The sequence below is a fragment of the Pteronotus mesoamericanus genome, unplaced genomic scaffold (assembly GCF_021234165.1).
Source record: "Pteronotus mesoamericanus isolate MK-2021 breed Mesoamerican mustached bat unplaced genomic scaffold, CSHL_Meso_final contig_20, whole genome shotgun sequence".
NCBI classification, from domain to species: Eukaryota; Metazoa; Chordata; class Mammalia; order Chiroptera; family Mormoopidae; genus Pteronotus; species Pteronotus mesoamericanus.
The window spans coordinates 11,022,194-11,050,118 of NW_026555085.1; the positions used below are offsets into that span (position 1 = coordinate 11,022,194).

Genomic DNA, 27,925 nt, shown 5'->3' on the forward strand with positions numbered 1-27,925 from the left:
TTTGTTCATCAGGTTCCACTTATAGGTGAGATCATATGGTATTTGGAGAAATTATTTCTTAGTGGTTAAGAAAAGCTTTAATAGCTTTAAAGTGCATTGTATACAGAGCAGGATTTTTTTTCAGCTATAAATTTGCCTTCTCAATTATTTTTGACCCCAACTGGTATTAAAATGAACTTATATTTCCCAGCCATGTACCTTCTGGCTTTCAAATGCCTACTACTCCATCAATTTTAAATGTCCCTACCTTGAGTTCACCAGACACACTATAGTTTCCTATCTCTTTTATCCAATTTCATATCCTATTTTTCTTTCTTTTTTAAAAACAATTTTATTTATTTACTTTTATAGAGAGGGAATGGAGGGAGAAAGAGAGGGAGAGAAACAGCAATGCGTGAGAGATACATCCATTGGTTGCCTCTCGCACCTCCCGAACCGGGGACCTGGCCAACAACCCAGGCATGTGCCCTGACTGAGAATCAAACTGGTGACCTTTTGGTTTGCAGGCTGGCACTCAATCCACGGAGCCACACCAGCCAGGGCTATCCTACTTTTCAAATGGAAATCTATCTGTATTTGGCATGACTCACCTTCACACATACCTGTATGTCTGGCTCACACAATTCTCCCTTTTTAAAATACTAAGTGGCCTCCACATCCTTCCACTTACCTTAATGTTCACCATCCTTCAAAGCCCTCCTCAGTGCTCAGCTTTTTTGAGCATTCTGTCTCAGAGAGATCTGACCTCTTTTGAACTCATGGTACCTATGGGAAGTGCATTGGACTAGTAGTCTGAGAGGTGAGCTCTTGTTTTAGTTTTACTCAGTAGCTATGAGGCCATTTATAAATTACTTAAGCTGTCTGAACCTCAATATTTTCATCTGCAAAAGGGCAGTGACTTCTGCCTGCTAGAATGACAGGGTTGTTGCAGGATTAAGATGGTGGTGATATATAAAATAATATCCAAATGTGCTGTGACAAAGTTCAGATATGCTAATAGATACATGTTATTGCTTTGCATTACTTTTATGTTTTTATTCAATATATTGTTACTAAACTCTTCAGATGTGGTCATTTATCCATTTAGTTTGTGAGGTACTTAGATTGGCTTTAGGTTTTTAAAAATCTGAAATAGGGCTTTGCCATTATAAGATCAGGTCCCTGACTTTCAAAAATGTATTAATGAATTATAAAGGAAAACATCCTGGAAAAAGTGGCTGCTGCCTGGTCACTCTCATTTCTTCATCTTCTCTCCACAAAGAACAGAGGAAGAATTCCTGGATCAAGTGAGCAAGAAGCTGGCTCAGACCAGGCAGGATAAAGACATGCTGACCTCGAAGCCCTGTCACTGTGAGGAAATCCTGAAGTTCGTGCTCTTGCCCCTTACCCAGCACTGCCTGGTCATTGGAGAAAACACTTGCACATTTTATTACCTGCTGGAGGCTGCTGCTGCCTCCTTGGACCTATCAGATAATTACATGGTGAGCATGCTCTGCTGTCTGTCCCTGAGCTGAGCCCCTTTACTTGGGGAATTAAATTGGGATTTCATACTATCAAGTTACCTGGAGAGAAGAGTGTAAGAAACTGGGAGAGAGAAATAAGCTGGAAGGGATTTAGCAGAAAACATGAATGGGGACATGATAGTAAAGGAGCACCAAGCTGCTGGCCCTGCCTCTGCCCTGCACATGCAGTCCAACTTCTCATTTCTAACTCAAAATCCAACCATATTCAAGTGCAAAGTTTGACCTTACTGCAGCCTTCATTCACTCTTCCCATACAGCTAGCATCATCTCAATCCTAATCCAGTTTCTCTATCTCTTGTCTCATTTGGAGGCCTTCTTGTATTTGAGAAAGGCAAGCAGTCTTCTGGGCCAGCCCTCAACATTCTCATTTTTTAAAAAGCACAAGGTGAAGATCTGTCAGTTTGAGGAGGCCACTTTCTGCCGTCTTCGGTCAGAGGTGAGAACGCAGGGTGATTTTGAAGTTTGGATTATTTCTCCTTGAGGGTTACCCTAGTATTTCTTTTAAAAATCCATTTTGTGTGTGCAATTATAAATGTGATAATGTGATAAAAGGTGTACAAATTCAAAACATAAAAATATATAGTATGTTGAGCATGAAACAACCCTCACTAATCTCACGCCACCCCCAACATAGTTAATAATCTGGTGCAAATTCCCCTGGCTGTATACACATAATGAGATTGTAATTGTTTTGCTATTTTTTTCATTATATTTTATTGATCATGCTATTACAGTTGTCATGATTCTTCCCCCTTTGCCCCCTTCCTCCCAGCTCCCCCCACTCCCTCAGGCAATCCCCCCACCATTGTTCATGTTAATGGGTCTTGTATAAATTCTTTGGCTATTCCATTTCCTCTACTATGCTTTACATCCCCATGGCTATTCTGTAACTACCTATTTGTACTTCTTAACTCCCTCACCTTTTCACCCTTTCTCCCCACCCCCCTCCCATCTGGCAACCATCAGAACATTCTCTGTATCCATGATTCTGTCTCTGTTCTTCTTGTTTGCATAGTTTGTTTTTAAGATTCAATTGTTGATAGACATGTATTTTTTTTTCCATTTTATTACTCATAGTTTTGATCTTTTTCTCAAATAAGTCCCTTTAACATTTCATATAATAATGGTTTGGTGTTGATTACCTCCTTTAGTTTTTTCTTATTTGGAATCGAAGGACAGATAAAGTCCTTCGATTCCAAATGATAGATTTGCTGAGTAGAGCAATCTTGGCTGTAGGTCCCTGCTTTTCATGACTTTGAATATTTTTTTGCCAGTCCCTTCTAGCCTGCAAAGTTTCTTTTGAGAAATCAGCTGACAGCCTTATGGGAACTCCCCTGTAGGTAACTAACTTCTTTTCTTTTGCTGCTTTGAAGAGTCTCTCTTTATCTTTAACCTTCGGCATTTTAATTATGATGTGTCTTGGAGTGGGCCTCTTTGCATCCATCTTGTTTGGAACTCTCTGTGCTTCCGAAACTTGCATGTTTATTTCCTTCACCAAATTAGGGAAGGTTTCTTTCATTATTTTTTCAAACAGATTTCCAATTTCTTGCTCTTTCTCTTCTTTTTCTGGCACCCCTATGATGCAAATGTTGGACTTATGGAAGTTGTCCCAGAGGCTGCTTACACTATCTGTGTTCTTTTGGATTCTTTTTTCTTCCTGTTGTTCTGAGTGGTTGTTTTTTGGTTCCTTATGTCCAAATCATTGATTTGATTCTTGGCTTCATCCACTCTACTGTTGTTTCTCTGTAAATTGTTCACTGTTTCAATTAGTGTATCCTTCATTTCTGACTGGATCTTTTTTATGCTGTTGAGGCCCTCAACAGTTCCTTGAGCATACTTATAAACAGTGTTTTGAACTCTGTAACTGATAGATTGCTTATTTCAATTTCGGTTAGTTCTTTTTCCGGAGTTTTGTCCTGTTCTTTCATTTGGGCCATGTTTCTCTGTCTCCTTATTTTGGCACCCTCCCTGTGTTTGTTTCTATGTATTAGGTAGAGCTGCTTTGACTACATGTCTTAGTAGTGTGGTCTAATGTAGTAAGTGTACTGCAGGATCCAGTGGCACAGCCTCCCCTATTACCCAAGCTGGATATTCGAAGTACGCCCTTTATGCAGGATGAGTACACCTTCCTCTTGTAGTTGAGCCTTGGTTGCTGTTGGAAGGTCAATGGAAGGGATTTACCCAGGCCAGTCAGCTGCAAGGATTGGCTGTGACCACAGACCAGCAACCTCTGCCCTCCATGGAGGATCAGCTGTGCAGGAGTAGCGTGGTGGTGCTCTAGCATGGTCCGTAGCTGTCCACTGGGTGTGCTGGCCCTGGAGTTTCCTGGGTGATGTAGGCCAAGGTCAGCCCCCACCTGTGTTTTTGCCTGGGACACCCTGGCTGAGCTGTAAGGCAATCTGAGATGGCTGCTGCTTGTGCTGAGCTTGGAGATTCCCAGGTGAAGCCAAGCTCTGAATCTAGGCTCCCTGTTGCTACTGCCAGGCCTGGGACTCACTGAAGCCAGCTGTTGCTTGTTTAATAGGGTTTAGGAAATTGTGAAGCATGAGCCAAGACCAGCCATTCATATGGAAAAGAAGCTTTTGTGGGCCCGTGAGTTGGGTGGGGCATAGCCTCTGAGGATCCCCAAGGAGGGTGTAACAGTGCTAGCCAGGTTGATGGAGTCTCAGATATGGTACTAGCTTGCCAGCTTTGTTGGGGAAAGGTTTAGAAAAGGGACAATGGCCTCTGCTCACCTTGATGCCAGACACTTCAGTTTCTCCCTATATACCACTGGTGCCTTTCAAGCTGCTACCCTGGTGCTGGAGCTCAAAGGGAGTAAGTCTGAGTAGTTGAGTCCATGTGTGGGTTCTTTAAGAGGAACTACTTGGGGCATCAGCAGTTTCTTCCACTGACTCAATCCCTGCCCAATTTTTGCAGCCAGAAGTTGTGGGGACTTACCTTCCTGGCACTGGAAACCCTGGGCTGAGGGGTCTGGTGTGGGGCTGTCAGGGCTGTCACTCCTCGCTCCCAAGATAGCCCTCCCAAATTTTTATCTACCACACATAGGTGTGGGACCAGACTATTTCATGTCTGGACCCCTCCTACCAGTCTGGATGGATATGGTTTCTTTAATTCTGTAGTTGTCAGACTTCCATTCAACTCTATTTCTGATGGTTCTAAGTGATGGTTGTTTTCTGTTTTAGTTGTAATTTTGATGTGGTTGTGCAAAGAGGCAAGCCATGTCTGCCTCTGCTGCCATCTTGACTGGAAGTCCTGCTTTGCTATTTTTAAAATAGAATCCTATTGCTTACTCTCTTCTGTAGCTGACTTTTATTCTTAATAATGCAGACTGAATTTATGTGCACATTGATATACATCTAATTATAGTTACAGCTGCCGATTACTTCACTGTATGCATATATCAAAATTTATTTAGCCATTCTCCTCTTCATGTGCACTTAGATTTTCTCTAGTTTTTTATTATTATAAACATTGCAATAGTGAATATTCTTGTAAATATCTCTTTCTTCCTTTGTGAGAGTGTTTCTCTAAGAGAAATTTCCAGATGTGGAAATAATAAGGCAGAAGAAACGAATGATTTTACATTTAGTAAATATATTGCCATATTGTCCACCAAAAATGTATCAATTCAAGTTTTTTCCATTTATTTACATCCTTATCAACATCAGATATTATTAGTCTTTTTAAAACTTGCTAATACATAGATGAAAGTTATATTTTAGTATCTGTTTTTAATGAGTATGATACATTATTTTTATGTTTATTGGTCATTTATTTTTCTATGAATTACTTAGTAATGCCCTTTGCTCATTGCAGTGTGTGTGTGTGTGTGTGTGTGTGTGTGTGTGTAGTATATATGTGTTGAGTAAATGAGTAAGGATGGTCAAAAGGTATCAACTTCCAGTTATAAGGTAAGTAAGTCATGTAGATGTAATGTGCAGTGTGGTGAGTATAGTTAATAAAACTGTGTTGTATATTTGAAAATTGTGAAGATAGGAGATCTTAAAGTTCTTATCACAATAAAAAAACTGTAACTGTGAGGTGATAGATGTTAACTAAATTTATTGTGGTGATTATTTTGCAATATATACATATAACAAATCATTATGTTGTACAACTAAAAGTAAAACAGTCTTATAGGCCAATTATATCTCAATTTAAAAATCACATTGCCCACATTAAACTGACACAATACTATATGTCAGAAATACTGAATAAAGCTAGAAGGAAAAACCATACAGTTGAAAGTCTCCCCAACCCTTTCACTTAGCCGCTGCATCCCTTCCCCAGTGTTATGTATCTTAATGTGTTCTACCAAAGGGGCCCAGCATACATAAATATATATAGGCTCCCCCTTCCTTTTTCTTCTTGCTTTTTAAAAAAATCAAATCATTCTATATTATAACAAATTCCATCATGGAATGAGATTTGTGTAACAAAAAGAAACTCTCAGGAAAGCACACTATGAGATACTCCATTTTCAAAGGACACGTAGAAGTAAACTTATTTATTGTGTACAAATAACTTGGGAGAGCTTGGTAACTTCTCCCAGTCTTATTACTATGAAATCAAACAGAACATAATGTGTTGGGATAATTATTTAGCAGTTTATAAATAATGGATCCATAAAACCATAGGGGATGTTTTGTTAGAGAGCTGAGCTTTAAATTTTTTTAAATTGAAAATATAAAAACCAATTTTAATGTAAACCTTAAAATAAGGTTAGGAGAGTTAGGAGAGTAAATCTAATGTGTATAATGCTTTTGAAAGCCAAATAAAATATTAGAATTGTCCACGATATTGCATTATTTCTGTTTTAACCAAGGTCTCTTTGGAGCAAAGTAAAATAATTATTCCGTTCCTTTATAAGAAGTTATTGTGCAGTCTTCCCACAATTATTCTAGAATCACCATAGACTTGATCACATTTTTGAAGGGTTCAGCCTTAGAACCGGAAGGTATATAATAACTTCACATAGGTCCCCAGTTCCTACCCCCACAATGACTATGGTGGTGCAGCCCATTTAGGGAGACATGGGATGTGGTGGTATTTCCACGTGCATCTGAAGAATCTGAATCCCTGCCCAAATGACAATCCCACCTCAGTCTGGCAGCATCAGTTTCTAAATCACAAGCTTTCTCTACTTCTCACTGGCAAGTGTGTGGGAGATGAGGAAGGAGGGTGTTTTTTCCTTAATCCTATTTTTTTCACTCCTGTACTTGCTCATGGCCCTACCAGTGCTTGTTGGTGTGGCCAGGCTCTGCTCCAGCTCTGCTCACTCAAGCACCTCAGTGGCTCTAAGTACACATCCCAAAATGAAAAAGTCAGTGTGTTATGTCCATAGTATTCTTCCCACATTTACATTACTGTTTCTTATTTTCTCATGTCCAGGTCTGTTTCAACATGGGACAGATCACCTTGGCCAAAAAACTGGCTAGGCAAGCCCTTCGACTGCTAAAAAGGAATTTCCCTTGGACCTGGATTGGTGTTCTTTTCCAAACATTCCTGGAAAAATATTGGCATTACTACTCCCTGAACCAACAACGTCCAAACAACCCTAGTGAGATGTGAGAAGACTGGCTAAGTTGCCCTGGTCCCCTTTAGGACCACAGAGGATGAAAGTAGGACCCAGCCTAGAGTTTCCCCACATTGATCAGAGACTGCTCTTTTCAAGCACATCACAGACAGTTCTAGTCTACCTTACTTCCCCAGCCAATTAAATGTAACAGAATGAGGACTTTTGTTTTTGGATTGTGGTGTTACCCTGTCTCTCTAAAAGACAGGGGTATATGTGTGTGCATGTGTGTTACATACATAGATATATAACTAGGTAGCAATTTAATATTATTTCTCTGATATGAAAATATTAAATTGCTACCTAGTTATTGAGCTATATTAGTTTATAGGAAATATATTTAACCAAAATAACAATTCAAAGAATGAACCTTTATAAAAAAACCTCTCTGAACTTTTCCTGTTCAAGAGGGATGAGTTAAAAAGGTCAATGGGATTAAAAGTAGTGGGATCCCAGAAACATTTCTGAGTTTGGAAGTCTGTATATGGCCCACTGATGTGTAGACTTGGATTTCCTGTGGGGAGGGATAGTTGGACATTGGTGAGGAATAAGGTGTGCTAACCACCCTGTGTTCACAACAGTAAGAAGTTGGCAGTCCTGCACCAGCGGGTGCACTGCCTCTCCCTGCTCTGGCAGCTCTATAATCTGGAGGCCACAGCCAGCAGCCACAGGTTTGCCTGCCTGGCCACTCTGATGCAGAAGAATTCAGCCGAGGAGTTTGCAAATGAAGCCCAGGTAAAGTTTGGGGAAAAAAAAAAAAAAAGTCCTTGTTTTACCTCCAAACCTTACTCAGAAACCTAAAATGCTAGGGAGAAAGACGCTACCAACTTCCTGGTTTGCATGGTTCCACAATAACACAGATTTAACCAGACACCATGGGTTGGAGCAGGATTTCTCAGCTTGCAGTTTATAGATGGGTTTTCCAAGCATAAGGCTACTTGTAAACTCCTTTAATTAAATGTAGAACTTTATGTGTGTGCTCAAAAAGGCATTTGGGGAGTTGTGGGAGGTCAGAAAGGAGTAATAGCTTTCATCAGATTCTCCAAGAAGTTCATGATCTAAAAAAAGGATTCAAATTGCTGACTTGAAAAAAAAGAAGGAAGAGAAACTTACTAATTTCTCTCTCTTTCTCTCTCTCTCATCCATTTGTTCAACAAATAACTAATGAATAACTATTATGTGCCAGGTACTGATCTCAGTTCCAGGGAAACAGAAAATAAATGAAATATACAAGTACGTTAGGTGACATGAATAAATGCCATGGAAAAAAATTAAGTGGAGGGAGGGGGACATGAGGTTTTAGGAGCTGATGGGTGCAGTTTTAAACAAGGTGGTCTGAGAAAGCCTCACTGAGCAGGTGACATTTGGGTGAATATCTGAAGACAGTAAGCCATATGGCTATCTAGTTGAAGAGTCTACAGGCAGAGGACATAGTGAACACATAAGGCATGCCCGCTGTGTTTGAGGAACAGTGAGGAAGCCAGTGTGACTAGGTAGGAAAAGGTCTGGGGTAGGGAGGATGGCAGATCATACAGGCCGTGTAGACCACTGTAGGGGTTTGGGCATTTTCTCTAAAGATGGGAAACCTTTGGTGGGTTCTTAGAAGAGAATGACAGTGTCTACTTATATTTTAATAAGGTTATTCTGGCTACTGTATTTAGAATAAACTGAAGAGGGCAAGAGAGGAAGCAGGGAGACCAGATAGGAAGCTATTACAATCATACAGGCAAGAGATGGTTGGCCTGGATTGTGGTGGCAGAGGAAGAGGAGAAATGGTGTTCTGTCAAGAGAGCCAGCAGGTTTCACTCATGGGTTAATTCTGGAATGTGAGAGAAAGAAAAGAGTAAAGGATAATCCCAGATTTGCAATGAGGACTACTAAAGGGCTAGAAATGCTCTTAAATGGGATGGGGAAGTCTGTAGAAGGAACAGATTTGGGGAAAGATTGGCCACAAGGACAGATTTAAGTTGCGATGCTCATTAGACATCCAGGTGGAGATGTTGAGAGGGCAGTTGAATATACAAGTATGGGGTTCATGAGAGGCGTTGGGGGGTTCATGAGAGAGGTCTGGCCTGGAAATAGAAATATGGAATTATCAGTGTGTAAATGGCATTTAAAGCCACGAAACTTAGATCACCAAGAGAATGAGAGAAGGTCTAAGAACTGAGTTAACAACTGCAACATTGAGGGTTCAGGATTAAGGAGAAACCAGCACAAGAACCGGAGAAGTTGCCAGAGAAGCAGGTAAAAAAACCAAGAGAGCATGGTGTCCTGCAAACCTAGTGAAGATGATTCTGAGAAGTGAGTCATCAGCTATGTCAAATGTGCACATAGTTACAACAGAGATCTAGCAGAAATTCTGAAGAGCTGTAAGGAATAAAAATCAGATGAAACACAGAGAAATTAGATAATTAGACCTTAATTAGAGAAAACACAGATGAGGTTTGGCCACTGTTTTGAAAGGGAAAGTCTTGGATTAGAGAAAAAGAAGAATGGTAGGTTGAGAAAGTGGTTTGTTTAAAAAACAGGCAATGATAATAATCAAATTAGAAGTGTAAGTATGTTTTCATAGCTGGAGTGGAGGTGAGTGGTAGGGACCACGGAGTCCTGATAGAATGGGCAGCACGGCACCAGCGTGGGCACTCATGCCAAAAAAAGGACGAGATGGACATGTCGTGTGAAGGTACAGTCAGAATATTTTGCCCTGTGTTTGTTGCCCTGCAGATTGTCTCCACCTATGTGGCCCTCTCCCAGTTCTCCCAGAATGTGGGAGACAGGGAGAAGTGGCTGCACTGTGAGAAAATGGCCATTCAGAAAAGCAGCCTATGTTGGTTCTCCAGGGAGGGACTGTTGGCCACAGCCCAGCTCATGCAGGCCTTGGCCTACACCAAGCTCTGCCTCGGCCATCTTGACTTCTCCATCAAGCTGGGTAAGGGGGCTTGGGGCTGGTGGGCCTATGGCTTTCAGAGGCCAGGGTCACAACTATACCTCACACAATGGTCTTTTACCTCCTTAGGTTTTCAAGCTCATGAGATATGCGGATACCTCAAGAAACCAGCTCTGGAGAATCTGGTTCTCTCCGTTCTCTTCAGATCTGCATTTCTGAAGAAGGAGTATTAAGATCATTTTTTTTTTGTCATGTCTATTTGTTGCCCAAGAGGGGAAGGGAGGATATCCCAGAGAATTTTATAGTGGAGAGGGAGATGGAGTTCATTTCCACAGCCAGGGCTGTCTCTTCTCTAGTCACCGCAGGAAGCATTGTCTTAAGTGTGGGGGTCAGGAGTGGAAAGTGTAGAGTCTGAGCTGCTACATACTCTTTCATTTTTTTCCCCATTTTTCTTTAGGGAGGTAGAGAATTGCAGTAGTTTTAGACCCTGGAAACTGTCTTAGAGGTGTTTTCCCACTTCCTTTGCTTAGAGACAGCTCTGATCCCAGGCACAGATGCTCGCCATATAAAGAGCTGTGGAGGGGATGTGTACCAGATGTTAGGCTGCTTTGAAGTTTTAAGATCCCCTCCTGTCTTGCACCATGCTCCCCCCTGCCTAGCTGAACCCAGTGGCTCTGTGTTTCGGCAGATTTGATCTGTGTGTCCACGTGCTGGGCAGTCAGTGGGCACTCATTTCCCAGGGCCATGATACCCTTGGCCTGGCCTGCTTCTATTCTGCTTGCTTAGACCTGCTGCTCTACGGAAAAGGTAAACCTTGTGCAGAGCTCTGTTGTACTCCTGTGGGATTCAGACCTCGTACGGGGCCCTAGGTTTGGAACACAGGCAGTCATGAGCCAGTCCCTCTGACATGGCCTCTGCTCCCATCCCTTGGCTCTGTAAAGTCTAGGAACCACATTGTGATTCAGGGGGGTCTGCCTTTCAGATGTTTTCTCCTCCCCTGTACCACACACCTTCAAAACCAGTTTGTACATGGACAACTTCTAGTAGCCTGCTTACCTTCTCTGTCCACAGGACTGCTGTTTCGGCCCTTTGAAGAGTGTCTGCGTTTCATTCAATGCTATGAGCATAGCTGGGTTCTAACTTCTCAGAGCAATGTCATGCTGGGGATCCACTCCTCTCTGGCCATGTGGTAATATGAGGTCTATGAGAAAGATGAGAAAGGGTAGAATTTAAGGACATCATGAAGTCATTATTTCACACCCCTCTCCCCAACCCACTTCTAAATACCATTCACTTTCCATCCCTATCCTGTTAGAAGGGTTCTTCTTTTCTTCTTTTTCATTAACAGGCTTAGGCCTGCAGGTTGAGGGTTAAGTTTAGGGTTACATTTCAGTGCTAGATAACCCACGGCAAGGCTGACTGTCATTCATCTCCTTGCATGGCAAGTTAGCAGCTTTGGCCACTTGCCGGCATCACAATTCTCACTATCAAGGAGGTTTTAGAGCCTTAAATAAATAATGTATCTATGAAAGAGCCATGGTTGGTGAGCAGGGGACAGAGCTGAGAGCTGTGATTTTTTTCTTCCAGGTTTGCCCAGGACTCACAGTGGAACCTGGTTGAGTACCACTTCTCCAAGGCTCGCCAGTTGGTGAAAAGAACCAATGCCTCACTGTTTGGTTCACATGGCTTTGTCCGATTCCTAGAGTGCCACGTGCTAATGTTACAGAAAATGCCAGAGGGTGTCTTTATGCACATTAGCCTAGAGACTCAGGGTCAAATCATAAAGGTACCTGTTTCTCTACTGTCCTTCAGCAAACACCTAAGTTGCAGTTTGACCCTGTGGTACTCTTTCTGCCACCTGCATCTGTCCCTTACTCTTCTCTCTGCAGCCTCTGAATCTTTTTACCTCTTGAGTCCCATTTTTTCCCCACCTAGGAAGTCTTTCCACTGAACTCACGTACCCTCCCAGATATCCTTGCATGTAAGTCAGGACTGGATCCAAAGGCAGAGGAAGCCTTTGCCCAGCTACCACCCAGTACCATTAAAACATTAATATTTAGCCCTTCTCAATGGACCCCCTCTGGCAAGTCTATAATTTAATACATCTCTCTACAGTCTTGTCTTCTGAGTGTAAGACATTCTAGTTCCTCTGTATTTCAAGCCGATTTTCTGGCCCTACTTTGCCACCAATAACTCCTCCTTGTTCCCCCAACCCTGAGTGAGTATGCTGACTGGGAACTGTGATAAGTTCTGCTAGAGTGGAGTGGAGGGAAGAAAGTACACTAATCCATGAACTAACTGACCTTCTTTCCTTTCCTTTCAGTACTTCAAGGAGTTTTTCTCTCGATGTGTGACCTGCCCTGTCTATCATCAGTGGGTTTCTGAGCTTAAAGCCTCTGTAATAAGAAATGGAAAGAGAGAAGTCATGCCTTTGACTAACGTCGTCAGGCCTTTTGACACCTGCTTGACCAGGATTTGGATAGAGGAAGAATTCCTGGAGGAGAACAAGTCCTTTCAAGGGAATTCAGAGTAAGCATTCCTTCCTGGAACCCTTGTCTGAGAGACATAAAGAACAATCTCAGATTCTTACTCACAAGCAGCCAAAGGCTTCACCTCCAAAGTAAGAAAGGACACACAGATACAGGGAGTTAGTCTTTGCTCCAGAGATAATTACTCTCCCCTCATTAGTTCAGGACCCTGCCTAGACAGATTGCTAAATAATGCAAGAGCCTCTGCCAGACCTTTATTTCAACATGTAGAATCCATAAATGTAGAAAGTTCCTGCTTGGTTTGAGTTTAAACAACCAGATTGTTCCAAGTAGCTGGATAATCATTAAGGGAGAAAGAGCCTTAAAAATAACAACATAATGTCTATGAAGGTAAATTATGATGTAGGCAAGAAAAAGAGAGGAAAGAAGTAGTTTCTTGTCTCAGGGCCCAGCAAATCTCCATTTACAGGGTCACAAGTTAAATCTGTAATTGCTAAGGATATTCTTCGTGTTTTTATGTTCCTGTTTTCAGGATATGACAGAGTGGCTGATGTCAAGGAGAAGAGGGATAAAGAAGAAATTTAAGAATGCAACTGTTAAAACAAACAAAAAAAATCACCTGAAGGGATCATGAGTCTCTTATTGTATATAACACAAAGAAATACCCCAAATTCTCCTTTTTAAGATACTGTGTAGTTTACATATTAAATATACTAGCCTTTTACAGTCACAACTATCTGTATCTTTGTCAAAATAAAAAGCCTATATTGGTGAAGCATGACACTTAGATCTTTCTTAACTCTGTACTGTCATTTGCACAACTCTAGAAAAATTAAAACCAAGGGTAGACCAGAGGTCTGGGAGAGTTTGAGATGAACTGATTCCATCTCATATGAGGTGGGATCCATTAGCAGACAGGAAACATGGCCCTCATAAAGAGGTGGTCATCACATGAAAGCAGGCTGACAGTGCGGGTTGCCCACTTTGGGCACAGATGTGGAAACAGACTGCTTGGTCAAAGAACGTGTATGAATGACCTATGGACAGGGACAACAAAGCGGGGATTGACTGTGGGAGAGAGGGGTGGGCAGGGTGGAGGGGGACAAAAGGGAAAAATATTGGGACAACTGTAATAGAATATACAATAATTTTTTTAATTTTTATTTATAGATTGGGGGGGCATGGAAGGAACAGAGAGAAACATCAATTTGTTGTTCCACTTATTTATGCATTCATCGGTTGATTCTGTGCCCTGACCAGTGATAGAACCTGCAACCTTGGCATTTCAGGACAATGCTCTACCCAACTGAACTTATCGGCCAGGGCCACAATAAAAAAATTTTTTTAACTTTTTTAAAAAGTCAAGGAATCTTTTGAGAGGTACATAGTGGGAATTAGTTTCTCCTTTGCATTATGTGATTTTGATCATTTCAATGTAAAACTGAAATCGCCAGAGGGTATGACTCCAGCTCTCTGCTTCTTTATTCTACCCCTTTCGGGGTTGCTGCCTTTGGCCTTTATCTGTTTGATGGTCTTTCTTCCACAGAGCATGACCTTCCCACTGATTTTTATACTTTATAACTCAATCATCTAGTGTTCATAAAATCAGTTAACTAATGTTATGATAGCTATATCATTTAACCTTCACTCCGTGTGTGAAATACATTCTTTAAATCTTTATGTCAGTTCTGTGAAGCAAGTATTTTTATTATTCTTGTATTCCAGATGAAGAGACTGAACCTTAGGAAGGTTTTATTCCAAGAAACACAGCCACAAAAATGGAGCTGGGGTTCTAACTCCAATTTAATTCCAGAGCTTATGCTCTTAATCACTAGGCTATATAGGCCTTAATGGGACCTAGCCACAGTAGGCTATCCTGTATCCAATCTTCAATATTTTGTTCAAATAACCAAGATCAGAATTTTAAGGGCTCACAGGGAGATATTTGAGAAAGGGAAGCCTGTACTTGCCATTTAAATCATTCTGTTTGGTTTGCGCATGCCTCCCTCCCCTCACCCCCACAATCACCTTTTCTCCCACCTTTTGTTACCGTTTTTTTCGCATCCCTCCACTCCCCGCTTGTCTCCCTTCCATTCCTCCGTCTCTTAACCTCTCCTTCCTTATTCCTCCTCTACTCTTTTGAATTTCTGAGAAACAATATAGAGTTGCGGTCAGCAGCAACGACTCTGGGCCAGACAGCCTGGGCTCAAACTCTAACTCTGCTGCTACATATTAGCTGTGTTACTTTCATCATATAATATATCTTCTTTACACTTCACTTTCCTTTTCTGTAAATGAGGATTACAAATAGGACAAAAGATTGTCATTGTGAAGAGTAAATAAAGTGCTAGAGCAGTACCTGGCACTCAGTAGATGTTAACTCTTATTATCAACTGAATTTTTATATTTAAAAATATATAATACATTTGTGTGGTACAAAATTCAAAGGACAAAAATGTGTAACAGTGAGAATCATTCCCATTTCTGCCCTCCAGCCCTCAGTTTCCCTCCCCAGAGCCGATCTGTGTTACCACTTACTTGTGTATCCTTGCAAAATTATTCTATGCACATGCAAGCTGTAACACATGAGCGTTCGCTGTACCTTTCTTTCCCACAATGGTGCGAGTAAGACATACTGTGTTGCTCCTTTTTTGCATATATTTCCCTTTTGGCAACTCTTAAAGAATTTTACTGGGAAAATTCACCCTTTTAAGGTGAGCAATTCAGTGGCTTTTGGCAAATCACAAAGTTGTGCAACCATCAGCAATGACTCCAGAACGTTTTTAGCCCCCCAAGAAAGGAACTCTGTGTCCATTAGCATTCACTCCTCACTCTCCCTTCCCTGAACCCTTAATAACCACTAGTCTACTTTCTGTCTCTGTGGATTTGCCTTTTCTGGACATTTCATATAAATTGAACCATAATATGGGGCCTTTTGTGTCTGGATTCCTTCACTTAGCATAATCTTTTCAAGATTCATCCATGTTGTAGCACGTTCCATTGCATGGATATGCCACATTTTATTTATCCATTCATCACCTCATGGACATTTGGGTTGTTTCCACTTTTGGGCTATTATGAATAACACTCCTATAAAATTTCATATACAAGTTTTTTTATGAACATGTTTTCAGTTCTCTTGTGTATATGCTTAGGAATGGAATTGTTGGGTCATACAGAAATTCTGTTTTTAACTTATTAAGGAACTGTCAAATTGTCAAATTGTTCTCCAAAGTTGATATATCATTTACATTCCCACCAGCAGTGTGTGAGGGTCCCAATTTTCCATGTCCTCACCAACAGTTGTTATTGTCATTTTGATTATAGCCATTCTAGTGGGTAAGAAGTGGTATCTTGTGCTGTTAAATTACATTTCTTTAATGACTAATCACATTGAGCATTTTTATGAGCTTATTGGCCACTTATATATCTTCTTGGAAAAATGTTTATTTAAATCCTTTGTCCATTTTGTGTTGGTTTATTTGCCTTTTATTGTTTAACTTGAAAGGTTTTTTTAATATATCTTTGGTACTAGACCCTTATCAGATTTGATTTACAAATATTTTCTCTCATTCTGTGAGCTGTCTTTTCACTTTCATGATGGCATCATTTTGCAGCACAAAAGGGTTTAGTTTTGATGAAGTCCAATTTATCTCTTTTTTTTCTTTGACTGGTCATTTGTGCTTTAAGTGTCATGTCTTAGAAGCCATTGCCTAAAATGAGGTCACAAAGATTTACTCCTCTTTTTTTCTTCTCAGTTATAAAACTTAGTGTTATCTAACTGTTAATCTCTTACATTTACTTTTTTGATTCATTTTGAGTTCATTTTTGCATGTAGTGTGAGTGAAGTCCAAATTTTGGAAATGAGTCCAAATTCATTTTTGGCATGTGGATATACACTTATCTCAACACCATTTGTTAGACTATTTTTTCCCCCTCATTTAAATGACTTGGCACTCTTGCTGAGGTGTGGTTTTATTAGATGTAGGGTATTTTTTTCCTGAACTCTCTATTTTATTCCATTGGTCTACGTGTAGGTCCTTATGGCAGTACACAAGTCTTGATTATTGTAGCTTTGTAGTAAGTTTTAAAATCAGGAAGTGTGAGTCCTCCAACTTCATTATTATTTTTCAAGATTTTTTTTTTTCCCATTCTGGGTCCCTTGCACTTCCAAATGAATTTTAGGATCAACTTGTCAATTTTTACAAAAAGGGTAGCCCTAATTTTGATAGAGATTGTATAGATTCTGTAGATCAATTTGGGAAAAATTGTTGTCTTAATAATAAGTCTTCTGATCCATGAAAATGGCTTTTCCACATACTTAGGTCTTCTTTAATTTTTTTCCATGATGTTTTTAGTTTTCAATGTACAACTCTTGTACTTCTTTTGTTAAATTTATGTCTAAATATTTTATTCTTCAGGGTGCTATTATAAATGACATTTTTCTTAATTTTCATTTTTGAATTATTCATTGCTAATGTATAGAAATAAAACCGATTTTTGTGTATTGATTTTGTACCCTGAAACTTTTCTGAACTCATTTATTAGCTTTAAGTATTTTGTGGATTCCTTAGGATTTTCTATATTTAAGATCATGTCATCTGTAAATAGAGATGATTTTGTGTCTTCCTTTCCAATCTGGATGCCATTTATTTATTTTCCTTGCTTGATTGCACTTGCTAGAACCTCTGGTACAATGTTCAATAAAATTGTCAAGAGTGGACATTTTTTACTTGTTCTCAGAATTAGGGGGAAAGCTTTCAGTTTTTCGCCTTTAGGTATGACGTTAGCTGTGAGTTTTTTGTAGATCCTCTTTGTCAGGTTGAGGAAATCCTCTGCTACTCCTAGTTTGTTGAATTTTTTTTTTTTAATCATAGCAGTGTGTTAGATTCTGATAAATGCATCTGCTGTCACCTATTGAAATGATCATGTAGTTTTGGCTGTTTTAAAAAATTAATAGGGGATGTATCATATTGATTTTCATATGTGGAACCAACCTTGCACTCCTGGGATAAATCCTACTTTGTCATAGTACATAATCCTTTCTATTTTTTTCTGAGTTTTATTGCTAGCATTTTTTGAGGATTTTTTGGGTTGGCCTGTGGTTTTTTTATGACCTCTTTTTCTGGTTTGTGCATCGGGGAAAACTGGCTTCTCAGAATGAGTTATGAAGTATTTCTTCCTTTTCCATTTTTTGGAAGAGTTTGTAAAAGAATGATTTTCATGTTTTTCTTAGTATTTGGTAAAATTCACCAGGAAGGCCATTCACAGGTGGGCTTGGACTTCTCTTTGTAGGAAATTGTGTGATTACTAATAAACCTCTTAATTTGTTACAGGTCTATTCAAATTTTCTATTTCTTGAGTCAATTTCTGTAGTTTGTGTCTTTCTAGGAATTTGTCAATTCATCTAGGTTATCTAATCTGTTGGTATCTAATTGTTCATAGTACTCCTAATCATCCTTTTCATCTCATAAAATCCTTATAAAAGGATGATATGAGATTTTATGAGTTCTTTCTCCACTTTCATTCCTAATTTAGTAATTTGAGTCTTCTCTTTTTTCTTGGCCAGTCTAGCTAAGGTTTGTCAATTTTGTTGATCTTTTCAAAGAACCAAATCTTGGTTTGTTTGGGTTTTTTTCCTATTGCTTTCCATTTCATTCATTTTCTAGTCTCTATTTCATTAATTTCTGCTCTAATCTTTATTATTTTCTTCCTTCTGCTTGTTTTGGGTTTAGTTTTTTCTTCTGTTTCTAGTTTCTTCAAGTGGAAGTTTAGGTTAGTGATGTGAGGTCTTATTTCTTAATATAGGTGTTTATAGCTATGAATTTCCCTGTAGGCTCTTTTGCTGCATCCCCTGTGTGTTGCTATATCACATTTTCATCTCAAAGCATTTCTAATTCCATTTGTGTTTCTTCTTTGACCCGTATTTTATTTAGTAGCTTGTTGTTTAATTTCCCCATACTTGTGAGTTTTCAAAATTTACTTCTGTTATTTATAATTTCATTCCATTATGGTCAGAAAACATATTTTGTATGATTTCAATTGTTTTAAAATCATTGAGATTTGTTTATCCTGGAGAATGTTACACATACATGCTTTTGTTGGATAGAGTGCTCTACAAATGTCTGTTAGGTCCAGTTGATCTATAATATTGTTCACGTGTACTAGTTCCTTGTTGATATTCTGTCTACTTGTTCTATCCATTATTGAAAATGGGATATTGAAGTCTATAACTATTACTGGTTAAGTGTCTATTTTCCTTTCTGTTCTGTCAGTTTTTGCTTCATATATTTTGAAATTTTGTTGTTAGGTACACACATATTCATGATTGGTGTAGCCTCCTGACTCTTTCATCAGTAGAAGCTGCCCTTTTTTTGGTCAGTGGTAACAGTTTTTGTCCTAAAATCTATTTTGTCTGATAATAGTGTAGCCATTCCTACTCACTTTAGCCAATTTGCATGATATATGTTTTTCCATACTTTTACTTTCAACCAGCTTGTGTTTTGAATCTGAAGTTTGTCTCCTATAGGCATCATATAGTTGGATTGTATGTTTTTTTATCCATTCTGCCAACCTCTGCCTTTTAATCTATTTACATTCAATGTAACTACTGATAAGAAAGGATTTATGTCTGCCATCTTGTATATTTATCTAATGCTTTTCCCTCTGTTCTACGATTGTTTTTTATTATACAGGGTCCTGGCAGAAGTAAGGCCTGCTTGACTGTGGTTGGTAGGGTAATTATATGGATGTAATAATTTATAGTTTTAATTTGAACATTTCACCAAAAATGTCATATGGTGTGCTTGAGTGTGATATTGTTATGTTACAGAATTACATGCTTATGATTTTGTAATAAAAAAGGGGCATTATTTGTGCCGGACCCTGTATTAAATAGCTAATTTTTATTTTCATTTTATTTTTAATTCCCTTGTCACTTTTTTACTATATAATTTTGAGTTATTTTCTTAGTGATTGCTGTTGAGACTACAGTTTGCATTCTAATTTAAAACAATCTAGTTCAGATTAATGCCAACTTAATTTCAGTAATGTACAAAAACTTCTCTTACGTAGCCAATTCCCTCCTTCCATTTTATATTGTTACTGTCATAAAAGTTACACCTAATGAATGGTGTTTCCATCAGTGATGCTTTATGAAGCTGTGTTTTAAAATCAGACAAGAAGGGGAAAACACATTTTTCTTGAGTAAACAGTCCTTGAATTGATGCAAACTATTATTATTTTTTAATTTTTAAAAATTTATATTTAGACAAAGAGGAAGGGAGGGAGAAAGAGAGGGAAACATCAACGTGTGGTTGCCTCTCACACGCCCCCCCACTGGGGACCTGGCCCGCAACCCAGTCATGTGCCCTGACTGGGAATCAAACCTGTGACCCTTTGGTTTGCAGACCAGCACTCAATCCACTGAGTCATGCCAGTCAGGGCCATTGTTTAATTTCCAGAGTTCTGAAAGAGTTGAGTCTGACTAATTTTACCAGTTTTCTTATTGCTTTTATGGAGACAGAATTTTTACAATTCTTTAACCACCATTTTTGTTTAAATCATTCTTACTGTACTTCTAATTGCATTTCTCTTATATGAAGTTAACATCTTTACTATGTTTATATTTCCTTTTGTATGAGCTATATGTATATATCCTATCACCATATTCTAGTAAGTATTTGTTTTTCAATTGATTTGTAAGGTTAAGGGAAATGAGCCCCCTGCCTTTGTATGAGTTGCAGAATTTTTCTTCATTTTGTGTTTTGTCTTTTGTTCATGGTGATTTTTGTCACAGAGAAAAAGGTATCAGCCTGTCCGTAATTTATTTTAATGTATCTATTTTAATGTATATATGAACTATGTTAGGGCTTCTGAGTTTTATATAATACTTTAAAGAGCTTTTTCCTCTCTAAGACTATTTTAATGATTTCCCAATGATCTTTCAAATATTTTTAATATCAACTTTATCAAAATATAATTTACACACAAGAAAATGCATCTATTTTTATTGAGTTTTCAAGTGTATACACCCATGATCATGATAGACAACATTTCAATCACCCAAAAAAAATTATTTTAGTCCCCATTATAGTCAGTCCCACTTCACCATCATCACCAGCACAAAATACTTATTTTTTCATTGTCTTCATACCTGTGATTATAACCCCTAGTCATTTTTTATTTCATCCTTCTTCTTCAGTAAGTTAGCTAATACTTTGTCTCTATTTTATTTAATTTCATTTCAAAGAATTAGCTCTTTTATTTATACATTAGTTATATCATTTTTCTCCTTTAAAATTAACTAGCTATTTAAGTAAGATGCTTCATTCTTGTTGTGAAGGGTGTGAATTTTCCTCTGGGAATTCTGGGAACTTCTTCATCTGACTTCCAAAGGTTCTCATGTGAAGCAATCATCTCACCATGTCACCTGCATATTTTTTGCTTTGTTTTTATGTGTTTCTTACAATAAAATTTAGGTCAGTGTTTTCATCTTAAAAGTTATGTATAACTATGACTTTGATTGATATTCACTCACTCCCTACTATAAGCAATGATGGAATTGATGTCTCTCCCTTCCTTCCCGCTTCTCCCCCAGCCAATTGATTATCTTCCTTAGTGCTTTCGTTTGTACTACTGAATACACTTTTACTTCTGTTAGGTTCTGAAAAGCACAAAATACATTTAAACTAGGTAACTTTTTCCCAGAGGGGTTCTTTTTAGACTTTTTTCTGCCCTTCCCCCTCTTTCTTCCCCCACCCTCCACCCCCTCACCTCCCTACCAGGCAGGTCCTCGGTCACCTTAGGGAAAATGAGGACTTAGTTGACTGGGGTCAGTGGCTGCCTCCACAAGGGACAGAAGTAAATTTAGGTTCTGTCACAAACTGAGACTCTTATCAGGGAAGCTCAGAACATCCTGCCATAGCTCCCTAAAAATAGCATCTCTAGGCTTGCACGGCTGGAGCCCAGGGCACAGCCCCTGCCTGTCCCTTCTCCTGAGGTGCCTAGACAAAGCTTAGGGCCCTTCCAGATGGTAAAAACCTCTTTATGCCTAGCTCTCCATGATTGTAAGACAACTGGATTCCTGAGCACCTCGGTCACTCATCTCAATATGGGCAAGTATTCTCAAACTGAATTGTTTCCAAAGAAATCCTGGCAGAAATCTTAAAGACCCTCCCACCCCAGCCTGGACTAGCTTTTATTTAAACTTAACCATGGCCACACCCTTATTATCTGTTCCTCTCCCCCGCCCCCAAACCCCTTGCCTTTCCTTCACTTGGCCCTTCCCAAGCTCCAGAGTTCAGGCCAAAGGGAATAATGCTACCAAATGGCCACCCAGTTGAGATAGAGGCAGCACTAGTAAAACTGATGTTGGCAAAGGTCTTTTACCTCCTGGTATTTGAAAATCCTCTGTCCTGCCAAGGGATGATAATGATGCATATTTCTGCTTCTGTTCTTATTCGTATTTCTTTTCAGCCGCCTTTCTCACACCCCATCTATCCTGAGTCTTGTGTTTGTTTGTTTGTTTGTTTCACTTTACTTATTTTTAGAGAGAGGGGTAGGGAGGGAGAAAGAGAGGGATAAAAACATTGATACAAGAGAGAAACATTGATCAGTTGCCTTTTGTGCATGGCTTGACTGGGGACCAAATCCACAACCCTGGTATGTGCCCTGGCATGGAATTGAACCAGCAACCTCTTGCTCTGAAGAACCATGCCCAACCAACTGAGCCACACTGGTCAGGGCTATCCTGAGTCTCCTTTAAGTAATCATTTTCCCCCTCCTCCCACGGTATGCTGTCATAACAGAAGATGTCACCTGTTTAAACAGTGTACAGAAGAAGCAGAAAAGATTTCTAGGCTCAAGGAAATGAATCTATACTTTCAGGTATCATGAGAAAAGCAGGAAATACTTTTGAAGAAAACTTCTTGATGCCCTTGGAATCAAAATGCATTACAGTGTCCAGACCAGGGAATGAAACCTCTTCCCTACTGGCAGGACAGACAGAAGATCATGCAGCACAAATTCCATACTGGAGTCTTTTCGGTTCACAGGCCATGTAAATAGTCAAACTTGGTCCCTTCCCTTTCCCCTCAACCATCAAAAGTTCATATATCATCATTCAGAGTTTATTTAGCCCAGGGGTGTAATGGCAGAGGAACCAGCATGGAAGGCTTCTCCAAGACACCTCAATCACACCCAATCGTCATTTTCCTGGTCAGAAAAGTCGACATTAGATTAGACCCTGACATCCCTAGTTGCTCTGACACACCAAGGGTGTAGGTCATGGACTGGCTGGGTGGACACACGGAAAGAAGCCTGGGATGGTCTCCATGAGCACACAGTATGGGGAGCAGCAGCTCAGCTGGGTGGGGTCTGGCTCTTAGGAGGATCCTGGGCTGGCTCCCAGGAGGCCCCTCCACTCTTGTCCCCTCCAGGGAAGATGACTGTGGCATATGTCACAGGCTTGGAGCAGCTCAGGACCTTAGGAGTCAAAGCGGGTGAGGAGGAAGGGGCTGGGTATGGGGGTTTCCCTGATGGGGGCTCAAGGTTTAGGCTGGTATAGGTAGAATTGTCAAAGGAAGGTGGTGAGTCAAGCCTCGCATATGGTATGTTCGATGGCACATCTACAGCCAGTCCAGAATCATCAATGTGGACCGTTGAAGAAGGCACCTATAACAAAAGCAGGCAGGTCAGGCAGAGAGAACACCTTCCTCAGCCCCAGTTCCCTTTGGGGCAAATCACAGGACCATGGTGGATCTGTCGAATCCTGAATATCTCAGTGGGCAAGAGGATTTCTTGAAGGTTTTTAAGGCCCAAGGTCTTCCCCAAATCAGGGAAGGTGGGATACCAAGGCGGGAACATGTGATGATCGGTTCCAAGTTCACAGCATTTAGGGAGATTGTTTGAACCCCTCCTGGGTCCCAGTCCTTTCTCCACCCCATCAAGGTGGGACCCCTCAGTGAACACAGTAGGCAGAGGGTCTGGGGAATCTGGCTGGGAGCCTGCAGAGGCCTCTTACCATGCCTGGACCTCTTCTGCTCTGGGATTGGCCACAGATAACAAGCCTGTTCCCTGGCAAGACAGAGGACAGCGGCACAGTCTGCTTCTCGTCCTGGCTCAACGCCCATCCCCTCACGCCCTCACCCCTTCCTTTTGTCAAGCCCAGACTCACCTTCCCCACTCCCACCCCTGAACCTTTCCCCTGGGACTCCACAGCCCCACCCAGCCTGCCCTGACTCTCCCGCTCACATACGGTTTCCACAGCTCTCATCCAGACCTGCCTGGATGCTCGCCCTAGCTCCAGAAGCCCTTTCCCACCTCTCCAGTCCCCTGTCCATAATACCACTCCCTGACCCTTTCCAGTTCCTGTCTTTCCCCCCAGGCCTGCTCCCACTGCTCTCCTTCCTTCCTTCCACCCCTCAGCCATGGGAATTCTAGAGTCTGGGGGCGCTTGCTAATGCTCAGACAAGCCCCTCTGTAGGGGCAGACCGACATCCCTGGCCTTGTCTGCAAGACTGGCTGACAGGCCCAGCAGGGCCATGCTGGGGTAGGAGAACAGGTCGCTACCTACCTTTCTTTCTGGCCACGACAGCAAACAGCACCACTGCCACCACCAGCAAGCCCAGCAGGAGCACAGAGACCCAGATCAGGAGGATGCTGAGGGACACAAAGGGGCAGATGAGCTTGGCCCTCACCCTAGCTGGGAGCTGCTAGCCAGGAATCCTAGAGCAGTGACACAAGGGTACAGTCCTTGGTGAGCCACAGTTGGGAGAAGGAGATTTGGGGAACGGAATGAGGAGGGTAGGCTCAGGTGGAGCACAGTAGGGACACATTATCAGGGTATTCTGACTGAAGACCCTGTGGGATGAAGGGACTATTGCTGAGCTGGGATAGAGAGTTACGTCTGTATGTCTGCCTGGCTGCCTGATCAGAAGTTCCCCAGGAAAGAAAGGAATCATAAGGTTTCTCTTTGATTTAGTCTGGGGCTCTAGACAAGCCATATCTTTACGACCACCCTTGTCCCAGCCACTCGAATACGGTTCTTGTCAGTACCTCTTATCCTGCCTGGGTTCCAGAGGTCTGGCGCTGCCTGCAGGATCTGAGGAAGGGTCATCAGCCAAACTTCCAACCTCCTCTTCCTCTTTCAGGCCAGGAGCTGAGTCACAAGGGGATATTTAATGAGCACATACCTGCTGGGGGCAGGGTTCAAGGGACTGTAGAGATCTGAATGATGGGGCCGTGGGGCTGGGGAAGGAGGTCTGCAGTAAGAGAACCAAGGAAGGGAGCTTAAGGTATTCCTTAGGGGCCTCTCATTCTGGGGGCCAGGGACAGGCATTTTTTTTTTTAGATTTTATTTATTTATTTTTAGAGAGAGGGGAAGGGAAGGAGAAAGAGAGGGAGAGAAACATCAATGTGTGGTTGCCTCTCATGCACCCCCTACTGGGGACCTGGCCCGCAACCCAGGCATGTGCCCTGACTGGGAATCACACCGGCAACCCTTTGGTTCGCAGGCCCATGCTCAGTCCACTAAGCTACACCAGCCAGGGTGGGAATGGCGTTCTTTATGCTTTACCTGACTGTGGATATGTCTACTTTCCCCTCTACCCTCAGCTCCCACCTGCTTACTCCTTTATTTCTCTAAAGGAGCTCAGCACAGCATCCTAGGCCTCTTCACACACGCCACCATGTGGCCCCTGCGGGCTGGCTGAGCCCCACCCTGAGCTCTGCTCTCAGTGTCTAAAGAACTGCACAGTCAGCCCTAATGTGATACATGCCAACTGACCCTTGCTGAGGGACTTGCCCAAATCCTGAGACCCAGTTTGGTGATAAAGCTTCTGTCATCTCTACGCTCAACTTTTGGCTGAAGGAATTTAGGGTTGGCTTCTCTGGACCTGAAGATCTGTCTTGGGAACCTGGCCAGTTCTTCTAGACTCCCTGGGAAGGGAACCTCACCCTGTTCTTAAGAGAGTCACCATTCCTACTCCCCACCCCACGCCAAACCAGGAAATGGAGGTGCTGTGGCCCCAATCTTACTGCACATGTCCTGCTCTCCTGGTACCTTTTAAGCCACAATGGATGAACCTCCCTGAAGCTAAAGGCTTGCCTGAGCTGCCCCCTACACCCTCCCTGGACACTATGCTCCACCTGCCTGCCTAAACACGCATCGTCTACAGCCATTGTAGGTCCTGTCTCCCCGCCCCACTTCCGGTGCATCTTGTCTCTTCCCAGTCAGGGGAGTTAGAACCTTGAGTTCCCAGACCTTAGAGTGTCAAGGAAGGAGAAGGACAAAGATGACTCGGATGAACAGGAGTGTATTTATAATATAAAATGTAATCATGGACTCTAGATAAGGATTCTCATGACAACTTAGTCCATCTTCTTAATTAACAGCCTTTCTTAATTTGTTATTTGAGGATCGGACACAAATTACTTCAGAGAAGACCTGAAAATGAAAAAATGTTAGCATCCCTAAGAGGAGGTTACTAGCAGTCTCTACTTCAGCAGCTAGCTGATTTTTCCCTCCAGAACTTTTTTTCTATAACATCCTATTTTTTCTGGGAAAAATAATTTTAATACTTTCAAGTTTTGTTTAAATAATGCTTAGGCATTAGTAGTTGTAGGCTGTGAGAATGAAATCTATTTTTTTAAAAAAGAGCTTTCTATACTGAAATTAGGGTTGAGAATATTAGCTTAAATAATAATGACATTTTTCCCATTTTTAAAACTGAATGACTTGAAGTAATTCAGGCATTGCATGTACCTGCCTATAGGTGAGGCACATACTAGATGCTCAGTGAAGACTTATAAAATTAAATAAGATATGAATTCAGTAATTTTCAGGCCATCAAACCCATTATTACAGGAATAAATAAAACTGGATGATATAAAAGAGTAATTTAAGTTGACATGCCCAAATTAAAACTTTGTTTATAACATTTCCAAGGGAAAAAATAGCATCGGGCACGTTGGAAATGCTGGATGAGGAGGCCAAGGCCATGGGTGGGGAAGAGGCTCTGCCTTCCTAGGGTAGACAGGCCTGTGCAGGGGGAAGGAAGGGGCTTCATTTGGCCGTGTTATCTAAGACTTCTCACCCAGTTTGGTTTCCTTTTCTTGCAGAGCTGTCAAAAGGATGTCTCCTCCCAAATCCTCTCTCCCAGAGCTGCCCGCCGCCCCCGCCCCGCCAGGACCTAGGTGGAAGTGGGGAGGGTGGTTCAGAGCAGCACGGCCAGCCTCGGAGAGCTCACCTGTGGGGAGGATTCTCAGAGTCACGCTGCGCACCGTCTGGGGCCCAGAGGCCCCCTCCACCATGCAGCCGTACTCCCCAGCGTCCTCCTCCCGCAGGTCAATCATCTCCACCCGGAGCAGGCCGCTCCCCAGGTCGGTGAGAAACGTTCGGCTGTGCCCTGGGGCTCTGCGATCCACTGCTGAGGACACCAAAGGCTGGCACCCCTCCGGCAAGAACCGGCACCACACCTTCCTAGACCTGATGTCCTGGAGCTGGTAGAGACAGTCCACCTGAAGGGAGCCCCCCGCCGGGGCCTGCAGCTCCTCAGCTGAGCCCTTGTCTAGGAAAGGAAAGGATATGGGACTGTTAGACAGGAGTTGGGGGAACCTCCCAGCCCACCCACTGACAGAGGGACACAGGGACCCAGAAGTCCACCTTCTGAGCCCTACGCATGTTATTGTTGCCACAGTAATGGCAATTATTTCTAGCCTTGGAACAGAGTAGGTGGGGCCCAGAGTGCCGCTCTTTCTGAACCTTACCTGCTAGTCCCAGGAGCAGTAGCAGGAGCAGGTTGGGACCCATCGCTGGGCAGCGAGATGTCAGCCTGGGGGCTCGCCTGGGCACTGACACAGCATTCCCCAGGGGGGCAGGAAACATCTGCCTTGGACAGTCACATGGGGCTCGGAGTGACTGTTGGGTGGGAGGCAGACGCTGGTGGGGGCGTCCAGGGGTGGGGACAAGAACTGCTACTCAAAAACTCAAAAACTGACCCTGAGGGCAGGGGTCAACAAGGCAGGGCTGGGGCGCAGCTGAGGAATAAGGTGGGAAGATCAAGGCAACTGGAGGGCATTAGAGAAAGAGGAAAGATGACCTTCGAGGTCTTCCAAATTTAGAGTCTGAGGATGCACAGCTGTGAAGGAGAGAGGTCGTGTCTGACCCAGGGGCCAAGGCCGTTTGGATTCTAACTTTTGTACATGTGTCCCCACCTAAGCTCTCAGGAGATTATCCTTCTCCTGTGGTCCAGCCTCACCTCAGAAGCCCCACCTTGATGGTGGACCTGGCTTGTCTTTTTTTATCCTCCGGGCACTCAGGAAACCCTTTCGCTGTGGCCCCACGTTCTTCAGTTCTGGGAATTGCATTGTTTCTTTGATAATTACTCCTCCATTTTCTTCCCCTTCCCCCACCCTGCTCTGTTTTTCTAGAACTCCCTAATTATTT

At 41.8% G+C, this 27,925-nt stretch overlaps 2 protein-coding genes across 3 annotated transcripts in view; one reads left to right on the top strand and one right to left on the bottom strand.

Moving 5' to 3' along the window:
• The window catches only part of LOC129067027 (adenylate cyclase type 10-like), a 45,432-nt gene extending 32,792 nt beyond the window's left edge, over nucleotides 1-12,640 (top strand). The window contains 12 exon segments of the mRNA XM_054568742.1: nucleotides 1,262-1,481; nucleotides 1,834-1,959; nucleotides 6,918-7,091; nucleotides 7,678-7,836; nucleotides 9,826-10,030; nucleotides 10,118-10,214; nucleotides 10,677-10,795; nucleotides 11,060-11,177; nucleotides 11,576-11,774; nucleotides 12,312-12,511; nucleotides 12,513-12,561; nucleotides 12,563-12,640. Of these exon segments, the coding sequence (XP_054424717.1) occupies nucleotides 1,262-1,481; nucleotides 1,834-1,959; nucleotides 6,918-7,091; nucleotides 7,678-7,836; nucleotides 9,826-10,030; nucleotides 10,118-10,214; nucleotides 10,677-10,795; nucleotides 11,060-11,177; nucleotides 11,576-11,774; nucleotides 12,312-12,511; nucleotides 12,513-12,561; nucleotides 12,563-12,640 (1,744 nt within the window).
• Nucleotides 12,641-22,706: 10,066 nt separating this feature from the next.
• Nucleotides 22,707-27,289, bottom strand: TREML1 (triggering receptor expressed on myeloid cells like 1). Of its 2 annotated transcripts, none has more exons than XM_054568745.1 (6): nucleotides 27,242-27,289; nucleotides 26,727-27,042; nucleotides 24,535-24,622; nucleotides 24,053-24,138; nucleotides 23,501-23,553; nucleotides 22,707-23,151 (listed from the first exon to the last, which is right to left on the bottom strand). In XM_054568745.1, exons 1-6 carry the CDS (start codon nucleotides 27,287-27,289, stop codon nucleotides 22,840-22,842), a joined length of 903 nt encoding a protein of 300 aa, XP_054424720.1. In that variant the 3' UTR covers nucleotides 22,707-22,839. The 2 variants fall into 2 exon arrangements, with proteins under 2 accessions (XP_054424720.1, XP_054424719.1); XM_054568744.1 differs by having other exon boundaries at nucleotides 24,535-24,637.
• Between the last annotated feature and the right edge of the window lie 636 nt (nucleotides 27,290-27,925).